Here is a 19,485-nt window from a genome sequence, read left to right as displayed (position 1 = left end):
AACGGAGAGGAGTGTGAGGAGTGAGAGGAGTGTAACGTTGCCTGTTAGTGTGGATGTGTGTTGAGGGGGATGTGTGTGTGAGGATAAACTTCAGAGAGGGTTTGTGTGTGTGTGTGTGTGTGTGTGTGTGTGTGTGTGTGTGTGTGTGTGTGTGTGTGTGTGTGCGCCAGTGCGGCACAAATTCCCTGTTTAATGAAGTTTAATGATGTCTTAAGAGAGCAGACGAGTGTGATGACCTAAAGTAACCCTGTCTCATCACCAGCACACACACACACACACACACACACACACACACACACACACACACACACACACACACACACACACACACACACACACACACACACCTGCACCTGCACACACACCACGGCTCTTCTACAGTGCTCACCCCCTGAGAAAGACACTCAAGGCAGAACACAAACATCTTAAACCCGTGTCATCATCTAGCACGCTCCAATAATCTCCACATCTGACTAGTGTTTGAAGAGCAATTAGAAATATCAAGCATAAACTGATGACACGTGCAGCTAGCATACACACATTATATATACAAAAGTATGTGGACACCCCTTCAACACACGTTGCTGAGAGGTGTATAAAATTGATCACACAGCCATACAATCTACATAGACAAACATTGGCAGTAGAATGGCCTTTCTGACTTTCAGTGTGGCACCGTCTTAGGATGCCACCATTTCAACAAGTCAGTTCGTCAAATTTCTGCTCTTCTAGAGCTGTCCCGGTCAACTGTAAGTGCTGTTATTGCGAAGTTGAAACGTCTAGTAGCAACAATGGTTCAGCCGCGAAGTGGTAGGCCACACAAACTCACAGAACGGGACCGCCGAGTGCTGAAGCGCGTAGCACGTAAAAATGGTCTGTCCTCAGTTGCAACACTCACTACCAACTGCCTCTGGAAGCAAAGTCAGCACATTAACTTTTCGGCGGGAGCTTCATGAAATGGGTTTCCATGGCTGAGCAGACGCACACAAGCCTAAGATCACCATTCCCAATGCCAAGTTGTGTAAAGCTTGCCACCATTGGACTCTGGAGCAGTGGAAACACCTTCTCTGGAGGGATGAATCACGCTTCACTATCTGGCAGTCTGACAGATGAATCTGGGTTCGGCGGTTGCCAGGAGAACGCCACCTGCCCGAATGCATAGTATCAATTGTAAAGTTTGGTGGAGGACAAATAATGGCCTAGGGCTGTTTTTCATGGTTTGGGCTAGGCCCCTTAGTTCCAGTGAAGGGAAATCTTAAAGCTACAGCATACAATGACATTCTAGACAATTCTGTGCTTCCAACATTTGGGGCAACAGTTTGGGGATGACCCTTTCCTGTTCCGGCAGGACAATGCCCCTGTGCACAAAGCAGAACTTGACAAGGAATTGAATTGGAACGCCGACTGCGAACCAGGCCTAATCGCCCAAGATCAGTGTCCGACCTCACTAATGCTCTTGTGGTTGAATGGAAGCAAGGCCCTACAGCAATGTTCCAACATCTAGTGGAAAGCCTTCCCAGAAGAGTGGAGGCTGTTATAACAGCAAAGGGGGGACCAACTCCATTTTAATGCCCATGGTTTTGGAATGAGATGTTGGATGAGCAGGTGTCCACATTCTTTTGGTCATGTGGTGTATCTGAGATTTCCAGATGCATCCCTGGGAGCTGTGTGTTAGCTATAGCATGCTAATGTTAGTTGTCCTGAGGTAAGGATGACAAGCTTGCATATTGCATAGCATGCTAATGTTAGTTGTCCTGAGGTAAGGATGACTAGCTTGCATATTGCATAGCATGTTAATGTTAGTTGTCCTGAGGTAAGGATGACTAGCTTGCATATTGCATAGCATGTTAATGTTAGTTGTCCTGAGGTAAGGATGACTAGCTTGCATATTGCATAGCATGCTAATGTTAGTTGTCCTGAGGTAAGGATGACTAGCTTGCATATTGCATAGCATGTTAATGTCAATTAGCCTGAGGTAAGGGTGTTTAGCTTCCCAAACAACATTTAATGAAAGGGAATGACTAATGCTTAGCCATAGCGGTGCTGGGTAACCCTGGATAACCCTGGGGTGGCAGGTAGCCTAGTTGTTAGAGCTTTGGGCCAGTAACCGAAAGGTTGCTGGATCGAATCCCCAAGCTGACAAGGTAATAATCTGCCGTTCTGTCCCGGAGCAAGGCACATTGAACCCAACTGAATCAGAGAGGTGAGGGGGGCTGCCTTAATCTGTTCCCCGGGTGCTGAAGACGTGGATGTCGATTAAGGCAGCCCCCCTCACCTCTCTGATTCAGTTGGGTTCAATGTGGAAGGCATTCAGTTGTACAACTGACTAGGTATACCCCCTTTCCTTTGTACAGCTATGTTACTGTGTGACCGCTATAGAGTCACAGTATAATACAAGGACAGGCCGGTACTGCCTCTGAGACTCCCCTCACCTTGTATTGATCTGCGATATTCTAACAGCTTCAGATGCTGGTACTGAATGTTTTAACTTAGTTTTTAAATTTATTCATATGTCCAGAATGTATTAGGAGGTGTTATAATTGACTGGATGCCATGTTGATGACTATATTGCGGGCACAATTGACATGGCATGGCATGATCGACAGATTGATTTCTTGTTGGGAGAAGGGTGTGATTGTGTGTTGAAAGTGACTCTGGGTGATCAAATTTTGAGGTGGGACCGGCTGATGGCAACACATGAAACATAAAGGTGTCAGTGCTGCAGTTGACGCAACAACATGCAAATAGAAATGCAGATAAAAGCTACATCATTCTGCCCATTGTGGTTCTTCCTGTAGTGGGTGGGGCTTACCAGGAGATTGACAGTGCAGCTCATGCGGTTGTTGCGGCTGTCGTCACTCATCACTGCGCGGTAGTCAAGGAGACGCACCAGGAGTCCCTTCACCAAGGTGACAAAGTGCTCGACCTCTGGCCTCAACAAGGGACGCGCCACAGCACACTCCAACAGACTGACACACACACACACACACAGACACGTACGTAAGTGAACGGGTGGTTGATTGAGTGGATAGATATTGGTATTGATGAAAGACACCCACATGGTTTCCAGTAGCTCCATGTATCTCTCATCTCCTCCTCCTCCCTCCACCTCATGATCCAGCTTCAGAATGATCTCATTCTCAAACTACAGACACACAGAGGGGAGGGAATGGGTAAGCCTCTCGGGAAGTTGTCAAAGTGATTCTGTTCACACTGCGTGTGTGCGTGAGTGCTCACGCGTGTGTGTGCGCGCGTAAGGGAGTGTGTGTGTGTCACTGTGGAACCTTGTGGAAGTGTGTGGAGACTGTGTGTTCACACTGCATCATGTCGAAGAAGATGGGGATGGTGGCTCGTCTCAGCTCCTCCTCAGGAATCAGAGTCATCTCCAGGATAGGACCCACCATCCCAGGTATAAAACAGATCTTATTCCCACCTACACACACAAGAATCAGTCTCGGAGTCGAAAACACCCACATTACATATATTCTCTCTCTCTCTCTCTCTCTCTCTCTCTCTCTCTCACACGCACACTCACACACACACGCACACACACACACACACACATTTACCCAGTTTGTACCACATGTCCCGTATGGCGAAACCAATGAGTCTCCTCATGTCTCCATACCTGAAGATGAAATCAGCTTTGTTTTAGATCAGGGGCTAATACAACATCCTAACATTGATTATGAAATACTGTGGATCATTAATATTGTCAGAGAGAAACAAAAGACAAATGTAAATCACTTTGTTAGGATCTTGTTCCTCTTGGTTGAGGAGAAGTGCTGGAGCTGCAAGGACTCTTGGGTAATGAATGCTACGGCCAAATGGAAGTAATTATTCCACAACTACAGACAAAGAGGGAGGAGGAAACAAAATTGTCAGAACCTATGAGATAAATAATGAATATATGATAGGGGGAGTGAGAGGGAGAGAGAATGAAAGAGAGCGTGGAGTATTTACTTACATCAGTGACACACAGAGAGAGACTGAAACACCTGCATGTGCGCACACACACACAGACTAGAAGACACACACACACAGACTAGAAGACACACACACACAGACTAGAAGACACACACACACAGACTAGAAGACACACACACACACACAGACTAGAAGACACACACACAGACTAGAAGACACACACACAGACTAGAAGACACACACACACACACAGACTAGAAGACACACACACACAGAATAGAAGACACACACACACAGACTAGAAGACACACACACACAGACTAGAAGACACACACAGACTAGAAAACACACACACACAGACTAGAAGACACACACACACAGACTAGAAGACACACACACAGACTAGAAGACACACACACACAGACTAGAAGACACACACACAGACTAGAAGACACACACACACAGACTAGAAGACACACACACACAGACTAGAAGACACCACACACACAGACTAGACGAAGAAACACACACACAGACTAGTAGACGCGCACACACACATACACAGACTAGAAGACACACACACACAGAATAGAAGACACACACACACAGACTAGAAGAAACACACACACAGTCTAGAACACACACACACAGATTAGAAGACACTCACACACACAGACTAGAAGACACACACACACAGACTAGAAGACACACACACACACAGACTAGAAGACACACACACACAGACTAGTAGACGCACACACACACACACACACAGACTAGAAGACACACACACACAGACTAGAAGACACACACACAGACTAGAAGACACACACACACAGACTAGAAGACACACACACACAGACTAGAAGACACACACACAGACTAGAAGACACACACACAGACTAGAAGACACACACACACACACAGACTAGAAGACACACACACAGAATAGAAGACACACACACACAGACTAGAAGACACACACACACAGACTAGAAGACACACACAGACTAGAAAACACACACACACAGACTAGAAGACACACACACACAGACTAGAAGACACACACACAGACTAGAAGACACACACACACAGACTAGAAGCCACACACACAGACTAGAAGACACACACACACAGACTAGAAGACACACACACACAGACTAGAAGACACACACACACACAGACTAGAAGAAACACACACACAGACTAGTAGACGCGCACACACACATACACAGACTAGAAGACACACACACACAGAATAGAAGACACACACACACAGACTAGAAGAAACACACACACAGTCTAGAACACACACACACAGATTAGAAGACACTCACACACACAGACTAGAGACACACACACACACAGACTAGAAGACACACACACAGACTAGAAGACAAACACACACACAGACTAGAAGACACACACACACAGACTAGAAGACACACACACACAGACTAGAAGACACACACACACACACAGACTAGTAGACGCCACACACACACAGACTAGAAGACACACACACACAGACTAGAAGACACACACACACAGACTAGAAGACACACACACAGACTAGAAGACACACACGCACAGACTAGAAGACACACACACACAGAATAGAAGACACACACACACAGACTAGAAGAAACACACACACAGTCTAGAACACACACACACAGATTAGAAGACACTCACACACACAGACTAGAAGACATACACACACAGACTAGAAGACACACACACACAGAATAGAAGACACACACACACAGACTAGAAGACACACACACACAGACTAGAAGACACACACAGACTAGAAAACACACACACACAGACTAGAAGACACACACACAGACTAGAAGACACACACACAGACTAGAAGACACACACACAGACTAGAAGACACACACACAGACTAGAAGACACACACACACAGACTAGAAGACACACACACACAGACTAGAAGACACACACACAACTAGAACACACAGACAGACTAGAAGAACACACACACAGACTAGTAGACGCGCACACACACATACACAGACTAGAAGACACACACACACAGAATAGAAGACACACACACACAGACTAGAAGAAACACACACACAGTCTAGAACACACAAACACAGATTAGAAGACACTCACACACACAGACTAGAAGACACACACACACACAGACTAGAAGACACACACACAGACTAGAAGACAAACACACACACAGACTAGAAGACACACACACACAGACTAGAAGACACACACACACAGACTAGAAGACACACACACACACAGACTAGTAGACGCACACACACACACACACACAGACTAGAAGACACACACACACAGACTAGAAGACACACACACACAGACTAGAAGACACACACACAGACTAGAAGACACACACACACAGACTAGAAGACACACACACACAGAATAGAAGACACACACACACAGACTAGAAGAAACACACACACAGTCTAGAACACACACACACAGATTAGAAGACACTCACACACACAGACTAGAAGACACACACACACACAGACTAGAAGACAAACACACACACAGACTAGAAGACAAACACACACACAGACTAGAAGACACACACACACAGACTAGAAGACACACACACACACACAGACTAGAAGACACACACACACACAGACTAGTAGACGCACACACACACACACACAGACTAGAAGACACACACACACAGACTAGAAGACACACACACAGACTAGAAGACACACACACAGACTAGAAGACACACACACACAGACTAGAAGACACACACACAGACTAGAAGACACACACACAGACTAGAAGACACACACACACAGACTAGAAGACACACACACAGACTAGAAGACACACACACATAGACTAGAAGACACACACACACACAGACTAGAAGACACACACACACAGACTAGAAGACACACACACACAGACTAGAAGACACACACACACAGACTAGAAGACACACACACAGAGACTAGAAGACACACACACAGACTAGAAGACACACACACACAGACTAGAAGACACACACACACACAGACTAGAAGACACACACACACAGACTAGAAGACACACACACAGAGACTAGAAGACACACACACAGACTAGAAGACACACACACACAGACTAGAAGACACACACACACACAGACTAGAAGACACACACACACAGACTAGAAGACACACACACACAGACTAGAAGACACACACACAAAGACTAGAAGACACACACACACAGACTAGAAGACACACACACACAGACTAGAAGAAACACACACACAGTCTAGAAGACACACACACACACAGATTAGAAGACACACACACAGACTAGAAGACACACACACAGACTAGAAGACACACACACAGACTAGAAGACACACACACACACAGACTAGAAGACACACACACACAGACTAGAAGACACACACACAGAGACTAGAAGACACACACACAGACTAGAAGACACACACACACACAGACTAGAAGACACACACACACAGACTAGAAGACACACACACAGACTAGAAGACACACACACAGACTGGAAGACACACACACACAGACTATAAGACACACACACAGACTAGAAGACACACACACAGACTAGAAGACACACACACAGACTAGAAGACACACACACAGACTAGTAGACGCACACACACACACACAGACTAGAAAACACGCACACACACACAGACTAGAAAACACGCACACACACACAGACTTGAAGACACACGCACACACAGACTTGAAGACACACGCACGCACACACACACACACACGCAGACTAGAAGACTCACACACACACACAGACTAGAAGACACACACACGCTGACCTGCACTTCAAAGTCGTTGTTGTTGAGGAACTTGAGGTTCATGGTATCAGCGTAGGTGTTGATTGCTCTGAGGAACACCCTGACAGAAACACAATACATCTGTCAGATAGATGACACCAGGAGATCAATGTCTACCTAATATATATCAATGGGGATATTGACGTGACATGATATCAATATGGCATCTATATTCATGCCATCTGATATCTATATCAATGGGAATATTAAACATTAAGAAACATGTTAATACAATCAAAAGTAATACAATATTGACACAGAATCCCTACCACCATATAGCTTCATCTGACAATAAATGATGAGATGTTATTCGATGAAATCAAATGATTACGTTAAAAGACACTTAAAACCAGATTTAACTCATTAAAGTAAAGTTTGAAAAGGCAACTAGCCTTTTCCCATGGCTCTCTTTCAAGTGCTCTCTATCTTTCTGATTCTGTAAGAGACCTCACTGCTCCCTCCACCCTCTCTATCTTTCTCTCTAGGAAGGACTATCTGTTTATCTTCCCTTATCTTCCTCTTCCTATCTCTCGCTTTCTATCTTTTACTATCTCCCTCTTTCTCTCTCTCTGCACTGTGCTGTCTGACATATCCTTGGCCTGTGGAAATCTCTCTCTCTCTCCCCCTCACCCTCTCTCCCCCCTCTACCCTTCACTGTAACTACACTATAGTTGCTACTCTACAATGTAACTCTACACTACAGTTGCTACTCTACAATGTTACTCTGCACTACAGTTGCTACTCTACAATGTAACTCTACACTACAGTTGCTACTCTTCAATGTAACTCTACACTACAGTTGCTACTCTACAATGTAACTCTACACTACAGTTGCTACTCTACAATGTGACTCTGCACTACAGTTGCTACTCTACAATGTAACACTACACTACAGTTGCTACTCTACAATGTGACTCTGCACTACAGTTGCTACTCTACAATGTGACTCTGCACTACAGTTGCTACTCTACAATGTAACTCTACACTACAGTTGCTACTCTACACTGTAACTCTACACTACAGTTGCTACTCTACAATGTAACTCTACACTACAGTTGCTACTCTACAATGTAACTCTGCACTACAGTTGCTACTCTACACTGTAACTCTACACTACAGTTGCTACTCTACAATGTAACTCTACACTACAGTTGCTACTCTACAATGTAACTCTGCACTACAGTTGCTACTCTACACTGTGTGTACAGTCTCTGTTCTGCACAATAACACTGTTACCATCATCAGAGATGAGTCAGCTACATCCAAGTTTCAAGTTTCCTGTCATCCAGTGTGTGTGTGTGTGTGTGTGTGTGTGTGAGTGCAGCACCTGTTCTGCACCATGATCATAGCCATCCAGTCAGAGGGATAGACGTGCTTCCCAATCAGATCCTTAAACAGTAGGAACGTCTCCATCAGAAAGTCCTGCAACACATAGAGTCTATGAGTGTGTGTGTTTGCGTGTGTGTGTGTGTGTGTGTGTGTGTGTGTGTGTGTGTGTGTGTGTGTGTGTGTGTGTGTGTGTGTGTGTGTGTGTGTGTGTGTGTGTGTGTGTGTGTGTGTGATGGCCCACCACTAGGTCGGTGGTGCCTGAGAAGGTCTCTAGGTAACTGGAGTAGTGGCTGTCATCCATCTGACTCAGAATGGCAGTCATACAGGCCACCACCCTAGACTGAGAGAGAAACAGAGAGAGAGAGAGAGAGAGAGAGAGAGAGAGAGAGGAGAGAGAAGGGAGAGAGAGAGAGAGAGAGAGAGAGACAGAGAGAGAGAGAGGGAGAGAGAGAGAGAGAGAGAGAGGAGGAGACAGAGAGAGAGAGAGAGAGAGAGAGAGAGAGAGAGAGAGAGGAGAGAATGTGGTCAGTGTACAACAAGGGACGTAGTGAACAGAAATGCACTTTCAAACTCTACTGTGAGAAATATTCCTCACCAGAAATCCATTATTAGCAGAAAGGACAAAAATGATTCAAAATGAAGGGAGTGATAGACAAGAGAGGGGGAGGAAGGGAGTGATAGACGAGAGAGGGGAGGAAAGGGAGTGATAGACAAGAGAGGGGGAGGAAGGGAGTGATAGACGAGAGAGGGGGAGGAAGGGAGTGATAGACGAGAGAGGGGGAGGAAGGGAGTGATAGATGAGAGAGGGGGAGGAAGGGAGTGATAGACGAGAGAGGGGAGGAAGGGAGTGATGGACGAGAGAGGGGAGGAAGGGAGTGATAGACGAGAGAGGGGGAGGAAGGGAGTGATAGACGAGAGAGGGGGAGGAAGGGAGTGATAGACGAGAGAGGGGGAGGAAGGGAGTGATAGACGAGAGAGGGGGAGGAAGGGAGTGATAGACGAGAGAGGGGGAGGAAGGGAGTGATAGATGAGAGAGGGGAGGAAGGGAGTGATATACGAGAGGGGGAGGAAGGGAGTGATAGACGAGAGGTGAGGAAGGGGAGTGATAGACGAGAGAGGGAGAGGAAGGGAGTGATAGATGAGAGTTGGAGGAAGGGAGTGATAGACAAGAGAGGGGGAGGAAGGGAGTGATAGACGAGAGTTGGAGGAAGGGAGTGATAGACGAGAGAGGGGGAGGAAGGGAGTGATAGACGAGAGAGGGGGAGGAAGGGAGTGATAGACGAGAGAGGGGGAGGAAGGGAGTGATAGACGAGAGAGGGGGAGGAAGGGAGTGATAGACGAGAGAGGGGGAGGAAGGGAGTGATAGATGAGAGAGGGGGAGGAAGGGAGTGATATACGAGAGGGGGAGGAAGGGAGTGATAGACGAGAGTTGGAGGAAGGGAGTGATAGACGAGAGAGGGAGAGGAAGGGAGTGATAGATGAGAGTTGGAGGAAGGGAGTGATAGACAAGAGAGGGGGAGGAAGGAGGTGATAGACGAGAGTTGGAGGAAGGGAGTGATAGACGAGAGAGGGAGAGGAAGGGAGTGACAGATGAGAGCGAGAGGAAGGGAGTGACAGATGAGAGGGGGAGGAAGGGAGTGATAGACGAGAGAGGGGGAGGAAGGGAGTGATAGATGAGAGTTGGAGGAAGGGAGTGATAGATGAGGGGGGGAGGAAGAGAGTGATAGATGAGAGGGAGAGGAAGGGAGTGATAGATGAGAGGGGGAGGAAGAGAGTGATAGATGAGAGGGAGAGGAAGGGAGTGATAGATGAGAGGGGGAGGAAGGGAGTGATAGATGAGAGGGAGAGGAAGGGAGTGATAGATGAGAGGGAGAGGAAGAGAGTGATAGATGAGAGGGAGAGGAAGGGAGTGATAGGAAGTGACAGATGAGAGGGGGAGGAAGGGAGTGATAGGATGAGAGGGGAGGAAGGGAGTGATAGATGAGAGGGAGAGGAGGGAGTGATAGATGAGAGGGAGAGGAAGAGATGATAGGAAGTGACAGATGAGAGGGGGAGGAAGGGAGTGATAGATGAGAGGGGGAGGAAGGGAGTGATAGATGAGAGGGAGAGGAAGGGAGTGATAGATGAGAGGGAGAGGAAGAGAGTGATAGATGAGAGGAGAGGAAGGGAGTGATAGGAAGTGACAGACGAGAGGGGGAGGAAGGAGTGATGCATGAGAGGGGGAGGAAGAGAGTGATAGGAAGTGACAGATGAGAGGGGGAGGAAGGGAGTGATAGATGAGAGGGAGAGGAAGGGAGTGATAGATGAGAGGGAGAGGAAGGGAGTGATAGATGAGAGGGAGAGGAAGGGAGTGATAGATGAGAGGGAGAGGAAGAGAGTGATAGATGAGAGGGAGAGGAAGGGAGTGATAGGAAGTGACAGACGAGAGGGGGAGGAAGGGAGTGATGCATGAGAGGGGGAGGAAGAGAGTGATAGGAAGTGACAGATGAGAGGGGGAGGAAGGGAGTGATAGATTGAGAGGGGGAGGAAGGGAGTGATAGATGAGAGGGAGAGGAAGGGAGTGATAGGAAGTGACAGACGAGAGGGGGAGGAACGGAGTGATAGATGATGGATGGATATCTGCAGACGGAGAGATGACCATCATCAGTCATGTGTCTGTTGGAGTTCTTGGCTGAGAACAATGGGAATGTGTGTGTGTGTGTGCTATTGTCATTTCACTCACTCCTCGAGACTCCCCGTGCTCTGTTTGTTGCTTCTGATATCAATGGAGTCAGGTGAGCCTGACACGCACGCACACACACACACACACACACACACACACACACACACACACACACACACACACACACACACACACACACACACACACACACACACACACACACACACACACACACACACACATATATATATTCCTCCACTGAAAGAGGAGTATCCTGGAGGGCTACACTTCAGCAATCACCACAGGAACCTTGTTTATGTGTGTGTGTGTGTCTGTTTGCTTTGTGCTTACGTTTCTTACACATACACACAGCCTAATCATCGTGACACACAAACAAATGCAGGCATGCAGACTCACACATTCAGTCTCTCTGTGTAATGGTGTTAACATGAAGCTGGAATTTGGAAGTGGTGGGAGTAGTGTGTTCCCTGTATCTCTCCTGGTAGAACATGTCACCAGACACCCTGTCATGATCCAACCTTTCTCATCTCTCCTCCTCCTTTCTTCCATCCCTCCCCTCCTCTCCTCCTCTTCTCCCCCTCCCTCCCTCCCTCCCTCCCTCCCTCCCTCCCTCCCTCCCTCCCTCCCTCCCTCCCTCCCCTCCTCTTCTCCGAACCTCCATCCCCCCTCACCTCTCCTCTCCTCTGTCGTATCGCGTTGTGAGCTCTTTGTGTTTATTGTGACACTGCTGCCAACTGACTGCCTGATGTAACGAGCACACAAACACACGTGCGCGCACGCACACACAAAGGCACACAGACACACACAGATAAACAAAAGCAAAGCAGCCAAACACAGAACACACAAACACAGAACTGCAAAACAACCAATCAAATCCTCCCTAAGAGTCAATTTCAAACACTCAGATAACACAGATCAACTTCTAGAGTGTAATGTAATGAAACCATCCCTCTCTATCTCTCTCTGTCTCCCTCTCTCTTTCCCCTCTCTATCTCCCTCACTCTCATCCCTCCATCATTCTCACTGTGGTATTTCACCCAGTACATATGGGAGTTTATCAAAATTGGGTTTGTTTTCAAATTCTTTGTGTATCTGTGTAATCTGAGGGAAATATGTGTCTCTGTAATATGGTCATACATTTGGCAGGAGGTTCAGAAGTGCAGCTCAGTTTCCATCTCAGTTTGTGGGCAGTGTGGCCTGTCTCTATCTCTCTCTCTCTCACAATCTCTCTCGCTCTACTACTACCATTAACACTAGTAGAATTTCTACCTCTAATATCTCTACTACTACCATTACCACTAGTAGTTTAACTACCTCTAATATCTCTACTACTACCATTACCACTAGTAGTTTAACTACCTCTAATATCTCTACTACTACCATTACCACTAGTAGTTTAACTACCTCTAATATCTCCACTACTACCATTACCACTAGTAGTTTAACTACCTCTAATATCTCTACTACTACCATTACCACTAGTAGTTTAACTACATCTAATAGCTCTACTACTACCATTACCACAAGTAGTTTAACTACCTCTAATATCTCTACTACTACCATTACCACTAGTAGTTTAACTACATCTAATATCTCTACTACTACCTACTAAAACTAACTTAGAAATAAATAACTTTCATCATCCCCATTGCATCAGTACTACAACTACCATCATAATTCCTACTACTACTTCTTACTACTACTACTACCGTTACCAGGACCACTTCAATGGTCCTACCGCTTCAATGTGGAGTAATAATCTTGACAGTAATAATAATCACTATGCAGATGTTATACTTCATTGCCCCTCAGGCTATGGCAGGCAGATACATACTTGGCTACGAGAGGAGACATTGCTCCTTTGCCCATTAATATTTTTTGTTTATTTATCTGAGTTTAAATCAGATAACATTTTTTATCAATTTAGTAATTTTTGCTAATAATGAATATCTTGGTGAGGAATATTTCTCACAGTAGAGTTGAAAGTGCATTTCTGTCTCTACTTCCCCTGTTGTACACTGACCACATTCTCTCTCTCTCTCCCTCCAAGTGAGGCAGTGGGCAAAGGCTGGTCACAAATAGGATTATCAACAGGATAAACCACACACGCACGCACGCACGCACGCACACACACACACACACACACACACACCCACGCACCCACCCACCCACCCACGCACGCACACACACACCCACGCACGCACGCACCCACGCACGCACGCACGCACCCACGCACACACACACACACACACACACACACACACACTATGAACACACAGACACACACATACTGAGGCAACGAGCGAGTTCACTACAGATTGATGGTCCACCCTATACTTGAGTCCTGTATCAGATCGGATACACACATGGTTGACCCGCAAAAAAATCAGCTGCCGGGTGGAATGAAAACATTCTTTCAACCCATGGGTCGGCTCGTGATTCAGAACAATTAGAATGCGGATCAGAAACGTTTTAAATCAAGATAATATTTTTTTTCACAAACCCAGGAGGTTGTGTTGAATTGTGTTGTGAATTCCATTATGTGAGCGGTGGTGTAAACATCGACTAGGCCAACAGCCACACAGCGAGAGAGTGGAGCAGGGTACTTATTGTCCATCGTGTGTGTGGTGCTGAAACATTCCTAATTTGTCCACGTGCAGAGCTTATGTCCCCTTCCGCCATGTGACATTACATTGCCAAGTTTATTTTCCCTGACTCCTAGCTCACGCAAAAATGGCTGCTTATCAGGAGAAAAAATGTAACTTATGATGTTTAAATACACCATCATGGAAACAGGTGCTGTGCAAGTGACATTTTGGAGTCATTATGGACAAGGAAGACAACAGCCCGGTAGATGGATGTACACCCTATAAAATGCGCAAGCAGGTGTTTGTTTAAGATAAGTCAGTTATTGTCAGTTAATTATTACATTAATTCAGGCTTTCGTTCATAAGACCATGCGCAGGCCATATAAAGTTTAAACCTGTGCGGCTGGTAAAACTTTGAGTAGCCAATAGCCTACTGTATCAATGTAGCCTATTTCGGCAGCCTATAGCTTAGTCTCTGTAATGTCAATGTGGAAGAAAAATTCAAACAAACAAAATAAGTAAGATGGATGAAAAATGAACCACTACTATAACTTGATTAGATAAGTATTCATCCCCCTCGGGTCAATACATGTTAGAATCACCTCTGGCAGAGATTACAGCTGTGTGTCTTCTTGGGTTGGATTGTGCGATATTTTCCCATCATTCTTTAAAAAATTCATCAAGCTCTGTCTGTGTTGGGGATAATAGCAAGACAGCAATTTTCAAGTCTTGCCATAGATTTTCAATCAGATTTAAGCCAAAAATGTAACATTCACTGTCTTCTTGGGAAGCAACTCCAGTGTAGATTTGGCCTTGTAGGTTATTGCCCTGCTGAAAGGTGGATTCCTCTCCCAGAGTGTGGTGCGTAAAACAGGATTTCCTCTAGGATTTTGCCTGTGCTTAGCTTCATCCCATTTATTTTCATCCTGAAAAACACCCCAGTCTTTGCTGATGACAAGCATATCCATGACATGATGCAGCCCCCGCTATACTTGAAAATGAAGAGGCAGTTACTCTGTGATGTGTTCTGTTGGATTTTCCCCAAACATCAGGCTTTGCATTTCGGACAAAAACAGAATTCCTTTGGCGTGTTGTTTTGTATTATTACTGTAGTGCCTTGTTGCATACATGATGTATGTTCTGGAATATATATTCTGTATATTTGTATTCTTATTTTCACTCTGTCATTTAAATTCTTATTGTGGATTCACTACAATGTTGTTTATCAATCCTCGGTTTTCTCTCATCACAGCAATTGATTGGACAGATGAATGAAGGTAAAAAGGAATCAAAATGAGTTTTTCCTGCTCGGTCCTGAGCTGGTTAAAGGAAAGTTTCTCCACCTGCCTCTCCTACTCCATTTCAAAACCTTCGAGACGCCAACACGGGAGCGAGTTCTGAGACGCCAACACGGGAGCGAGTTCTGAGATGCTAACATGGCAGCGAGTTCTGAGATGCTAACACGGGAGCGAGTTCTGAGACGCTAACACGGGAGCGAGTTCTGAGACGCCAACACGGGAGCAAGTTCTGAGATGCTAACATGGGAGCGAGTTCTGAGACGCTAACATGGGAGAAAGTTCTGAGATGCTAACACGGGAGCGAGTTCTGAGACGCCAACACGGGAGCAAGTTCTGAGATGCTAACACGGCAGCGAGTTCTGAGATGCTAACACGGGAGCGAGTTCTGAGATGCTAACACGGCAGCGAGTTCTGAGACGCTAACACGGCAGCGAGTTCTGAGACGCTAACACGGCAGCGAGTTTTGAGACGCTAACACGGCAGCGAGTTCTGAGACGCTAACATGGGAGCGAGTTCTGAGACGCTAACACGGCAGCGAGTTCTGAGACGCTAACACGGCAGCGAGTTTTGAGACGCCAACACGGCAGCGAGTTCTGAGACGCTAACACGGGAGCAAGTTCTGAGACGCTAACACGGCAGCGAGTTTTGAGATGCTAACACGGAAGCGAGTTCTGAGACGCTAACACGGCAGCGAGTTTTGAGACGCCTGCCCTGGTCTGTCTCTCCCATTCTTGTACAGGTGCCCTCGCCACTTTCTCTCTCTCTCCTCGGACCTTTGCTCCCCTACATCATACTCATACATCGCTGACTTTTTATTGATCAGCGGTTGAACTATTTGATTAGTGACTTTTAGGGCATTTAACAAACATGATGCTGTTGTTAATTTTGCTGGTGTCTACCCTTGTCTTTTACAATGTTGGCGATTCTTTCAGAGCCTGTTGCACTGTGAATGAGGAAATATGTAATTGTTTCTCCCTCTAGTATTGCGAGAAACCCCACGCTTGCTCCGGAAATGGACATGAGAGCTATGCACATTTCTCCCGAACAATATGGGAGAAATTGGACTCTTGCGCTTACATGTCAGGACTGTTCTCTTGGTACTTAACCATGTCTCTGGACTTTACACATCTCCTGAAATATGTGGCTTTAAAGACTCTGGTGACTATGGATTATCGTTCAACTGCTGTCTGTAACTCCAAATGTTGTAACCCTCGATCTAGACTTGCCATTATCTTGCTGCTTCTATGGTCTGGAAATGTCCAGTCTAATCCATGTCCTGACATTCTTACCCCTGACGAACTAAGCTGTGGCCTGAAGGTTTTGCATATAAATGTGAGAAGTCTTCTGCCGAAGCTTGATTTTGTGAATATATGGATAAAAACTGCCGACCCTGATGTATTTTTGCTTTCTGAAACCTGACCTAAGAAATCTATTACTGACAAAAATATTGGCATAAATGGTTACAATGTGTTTCGTACAGATCGTAAATCTAAGGGGGGTGGGGTTGCTGTTTATGTAAAAGACAAGTTCTCGGTGGTCGTTCTGACTTCTGTTACTAAACCTAAGCAATTTGAATATCTGTCTTTGAACCTAAACCTTGGCTCATCTTTAAATATTGTTGTATCTTGTTGTTCTAGACCTCCATCTGCACTGTTGGCTCTCTGGATTGTATTTTCAAATTGTTATCACAGAATGTCAACTCTGAGTTTGTCCTGATGGGTGATCTGAATCAGGACTGGCTAACATCAAGCTCTGATCAACTCAAAATTCTGTGCAATACCTACAATCTCACTCAGATTGTCAACAGTGTAACTAGGATGAATATAAAATATCCTCTGAAATCCTCTTTGATTGATTTGATCTTAACCAATACTCCTCATCCTTATAATGCTTCTGGTATTTTTGCAAATGACATAAGTGATCATTGTGCTGTTGCCTGTGTGAGAGATGGTCAAATTCCTAAGAAATCCCCACGTGTTATTACGAAAAGAAACTGGAAGTGGTTTGATATTCAAGGTTTGTTACATGATTTTACATGATTTTTGACATTTTTAAACATGTTTTTAAAATTTTATAAGTTTTTTACATGTTTTTGTAAAACATTTTAGCATTCAATTATACATAGTATCTAGCATTGAATGGAATATATTGTAATGAATCCCTGATGTTGGACTAGCCTTTTTTTAACTTCCACAATGCATTTCAGGATGCATGTAATAGGCATGCCCCTTTAAAAACATGCAGGATTAAGGGCAGAGAGAACCCTTAGATTACTAAGGAATTTACAAAAATCATAAAGGAACAAAATGCTATTTGGGCTAAAGCAAGAGGGACTGGTTTGGCAGATGATTGGATGGCTTTTAAACATCTTCGAAATATGGGTGTGGCTATGATTTGTAAATTGAAAGCAGACCACTACCTGAAATTCACTTTACAAAATTTAAATAATCCATCCAATTTTTGGCAAGTAGTGAAGGGTTTGGAGTGCAAAAAAGATACACAGCTTCCCAAACAATTGTTGGTCGATACACAGATTGTAACTCATAGAACCTCCATTCTGAAAGCCTTGAATACAATTTTTTTAGGTGCAGGCAGTTTATTTGAAAAGGTCAAAGGCATAATTGAGCCCCCTATGAGTTTACCTGACACCCCTGTGCACTCCTTCACCAAGTTCTCCTTTTCATCCTTCTCTGTTTCAGAAGTGTGTAAAGCCCTGAAAGAAATTGATTAAAAAAATCCCATGGCCCTGATGAACTAGACCACCGCCTCCTACACCTAGCTACAGACATCACTGCTCCCCCTTAACATGTATTTTTAACCTCATGCTTGATGTAAAGGAAATGCCCAAGTTATGGAAATCTGATTATGTACTGCCTCTCCTTAGTAGGCAGCTAAAGGTCTACTTCCAAGAAAACAACACCTTAAATGGAATGCAATCAGGTTTTAGGTCTGTCCACTGCACTGTTTCAGCAAAATTGAAGGTTTTAAATGACATCCACTGTGCTCTTGATAAGAAGTTACATTGTGTGTCTGTTTTTATTGATTTGTCGAAGGCTTTTGACACCGTGGACCATGCTGTGTTAGTGCAAAGGTTAAAATGTTGTGGAATTACTGGTCATGCACTAGATTGGTTTATAAATTACCTTTCAAATTGTACACAATGTGTAATGGCGGATGGTTGTAAATCTGAGTCCATAGAGGTGTGCTCAGGTGTTCCGCAAGGTTCTATTTTGGGCCCAATGTTGTTAATTTTATATATCAACAACATTGGGGATCTTATTGAAACAGCGGATGTTCATTTTTATGCAGATGATACTGTTCTTTATTCAAGTGGTAGTAGTTTATCTTTAGCTTTTGAAAATGCCCAAACAGCATTTAACATCCTACAACAGAATCTGTATGATCTAAAGCTGATTCTAAATTCGGGTAGAAGAAAATGCATCGTATGTTCAAATGCCAGGCATGTTACAAATCATGTCATTGCTACATTGGCTGGACATACTATAGAGCAAGTTAAAGTGTACAAATATTTCGGTGTGTGGGTTGATGATAAGCTGAGCTTCACTGTGCATGTAGAGAACTTGATAAGGAAGCTCAAGCTGAAAACAGGATTTTATTTTGAGGCCAGGAAGGAGCTGGTACAATGTACATTACTGTTGGTTTTAGATTTAAGTGATGTAATATATATGCAGGCCTCAGCCACTACCCTGAGAGCACTTGATTCAGTGTATCATGCAGCCCTCAGGTTCATTACAAAATCAGAAACGTCTAACACATCATTGTGATCTC

General features: G+C 44.9%; 1 protein-coding gene across 2 annotated transcripts in view; it reads right to left on the bottom strand.

The window, feature by feature from the left end:
• The window catches only part of LOC109881350 (dedicator of cytokinesis protein 2-like), a 62,184-nt gene that overhangs the window by 11,133 nt on the left and 31,566 nt on the right, over window positions 1–19,485 (bottom strand). Inside the window, exons 2-9 of one of the 2 annotated variants that reach the window (XM_031789977.1) lie at window positions 9,369–9,467; window positions 9,126–9,220; window positions 7,781–7,859; window positions 3,748–3,848; window positions 3,570–3,628; window positions 3,285–3,433; window positions 3,060–3,145; window positions 2,813–2,969 (exon numbers count right to left, since the gene is read on the bottom strand). In XM_031789977.1, the coding sequence (XP_031645837.1) occupies window positions 2,813–2,969; window positions 3,060–3,145; window positions 3,285–3,433; window positions 3,570–3,628; window positions 3,748–3,848; window positions 7,781–7,859; window positions 9,126–9,220; window positions 9,369–9,467 (825 nt within the window). Of the gene's footprint in view, window positions 1–2,812; window positions 3,146–3,284; window positions 3,434–3,569; window positions 3,629–3,747; window positions 3,849–7,780; window positions 7,860–9,125; window positions 9,221–9,368; window positions 9,468–19,485 lie in introns of both variants that reach the window. The other variant, XM_031789976.1, reaches the window with a different exon arrangement.

This window comes from Oncorhynchus kisutch, linkage group LG15 (genome assembly GCF_002021735.2).
Source record: "Oncorhynchus kisutch isolate 150728-3 linkage group LG15, Okis_V2, whole genome shotgun sequence".
In the NCBI taxonomy this organism is placed as follows: Eukaryota; Metazoa; Chordata; class Actinopteri; order Salmoniformes; family Salmonidae; genus Oncorhynchus; species Oncorhynchus kisutch.
Note: the sequence above shows the minus strand (reverse complement) of the source record. Positions and strands in the feature narration are given on the sequence as shown.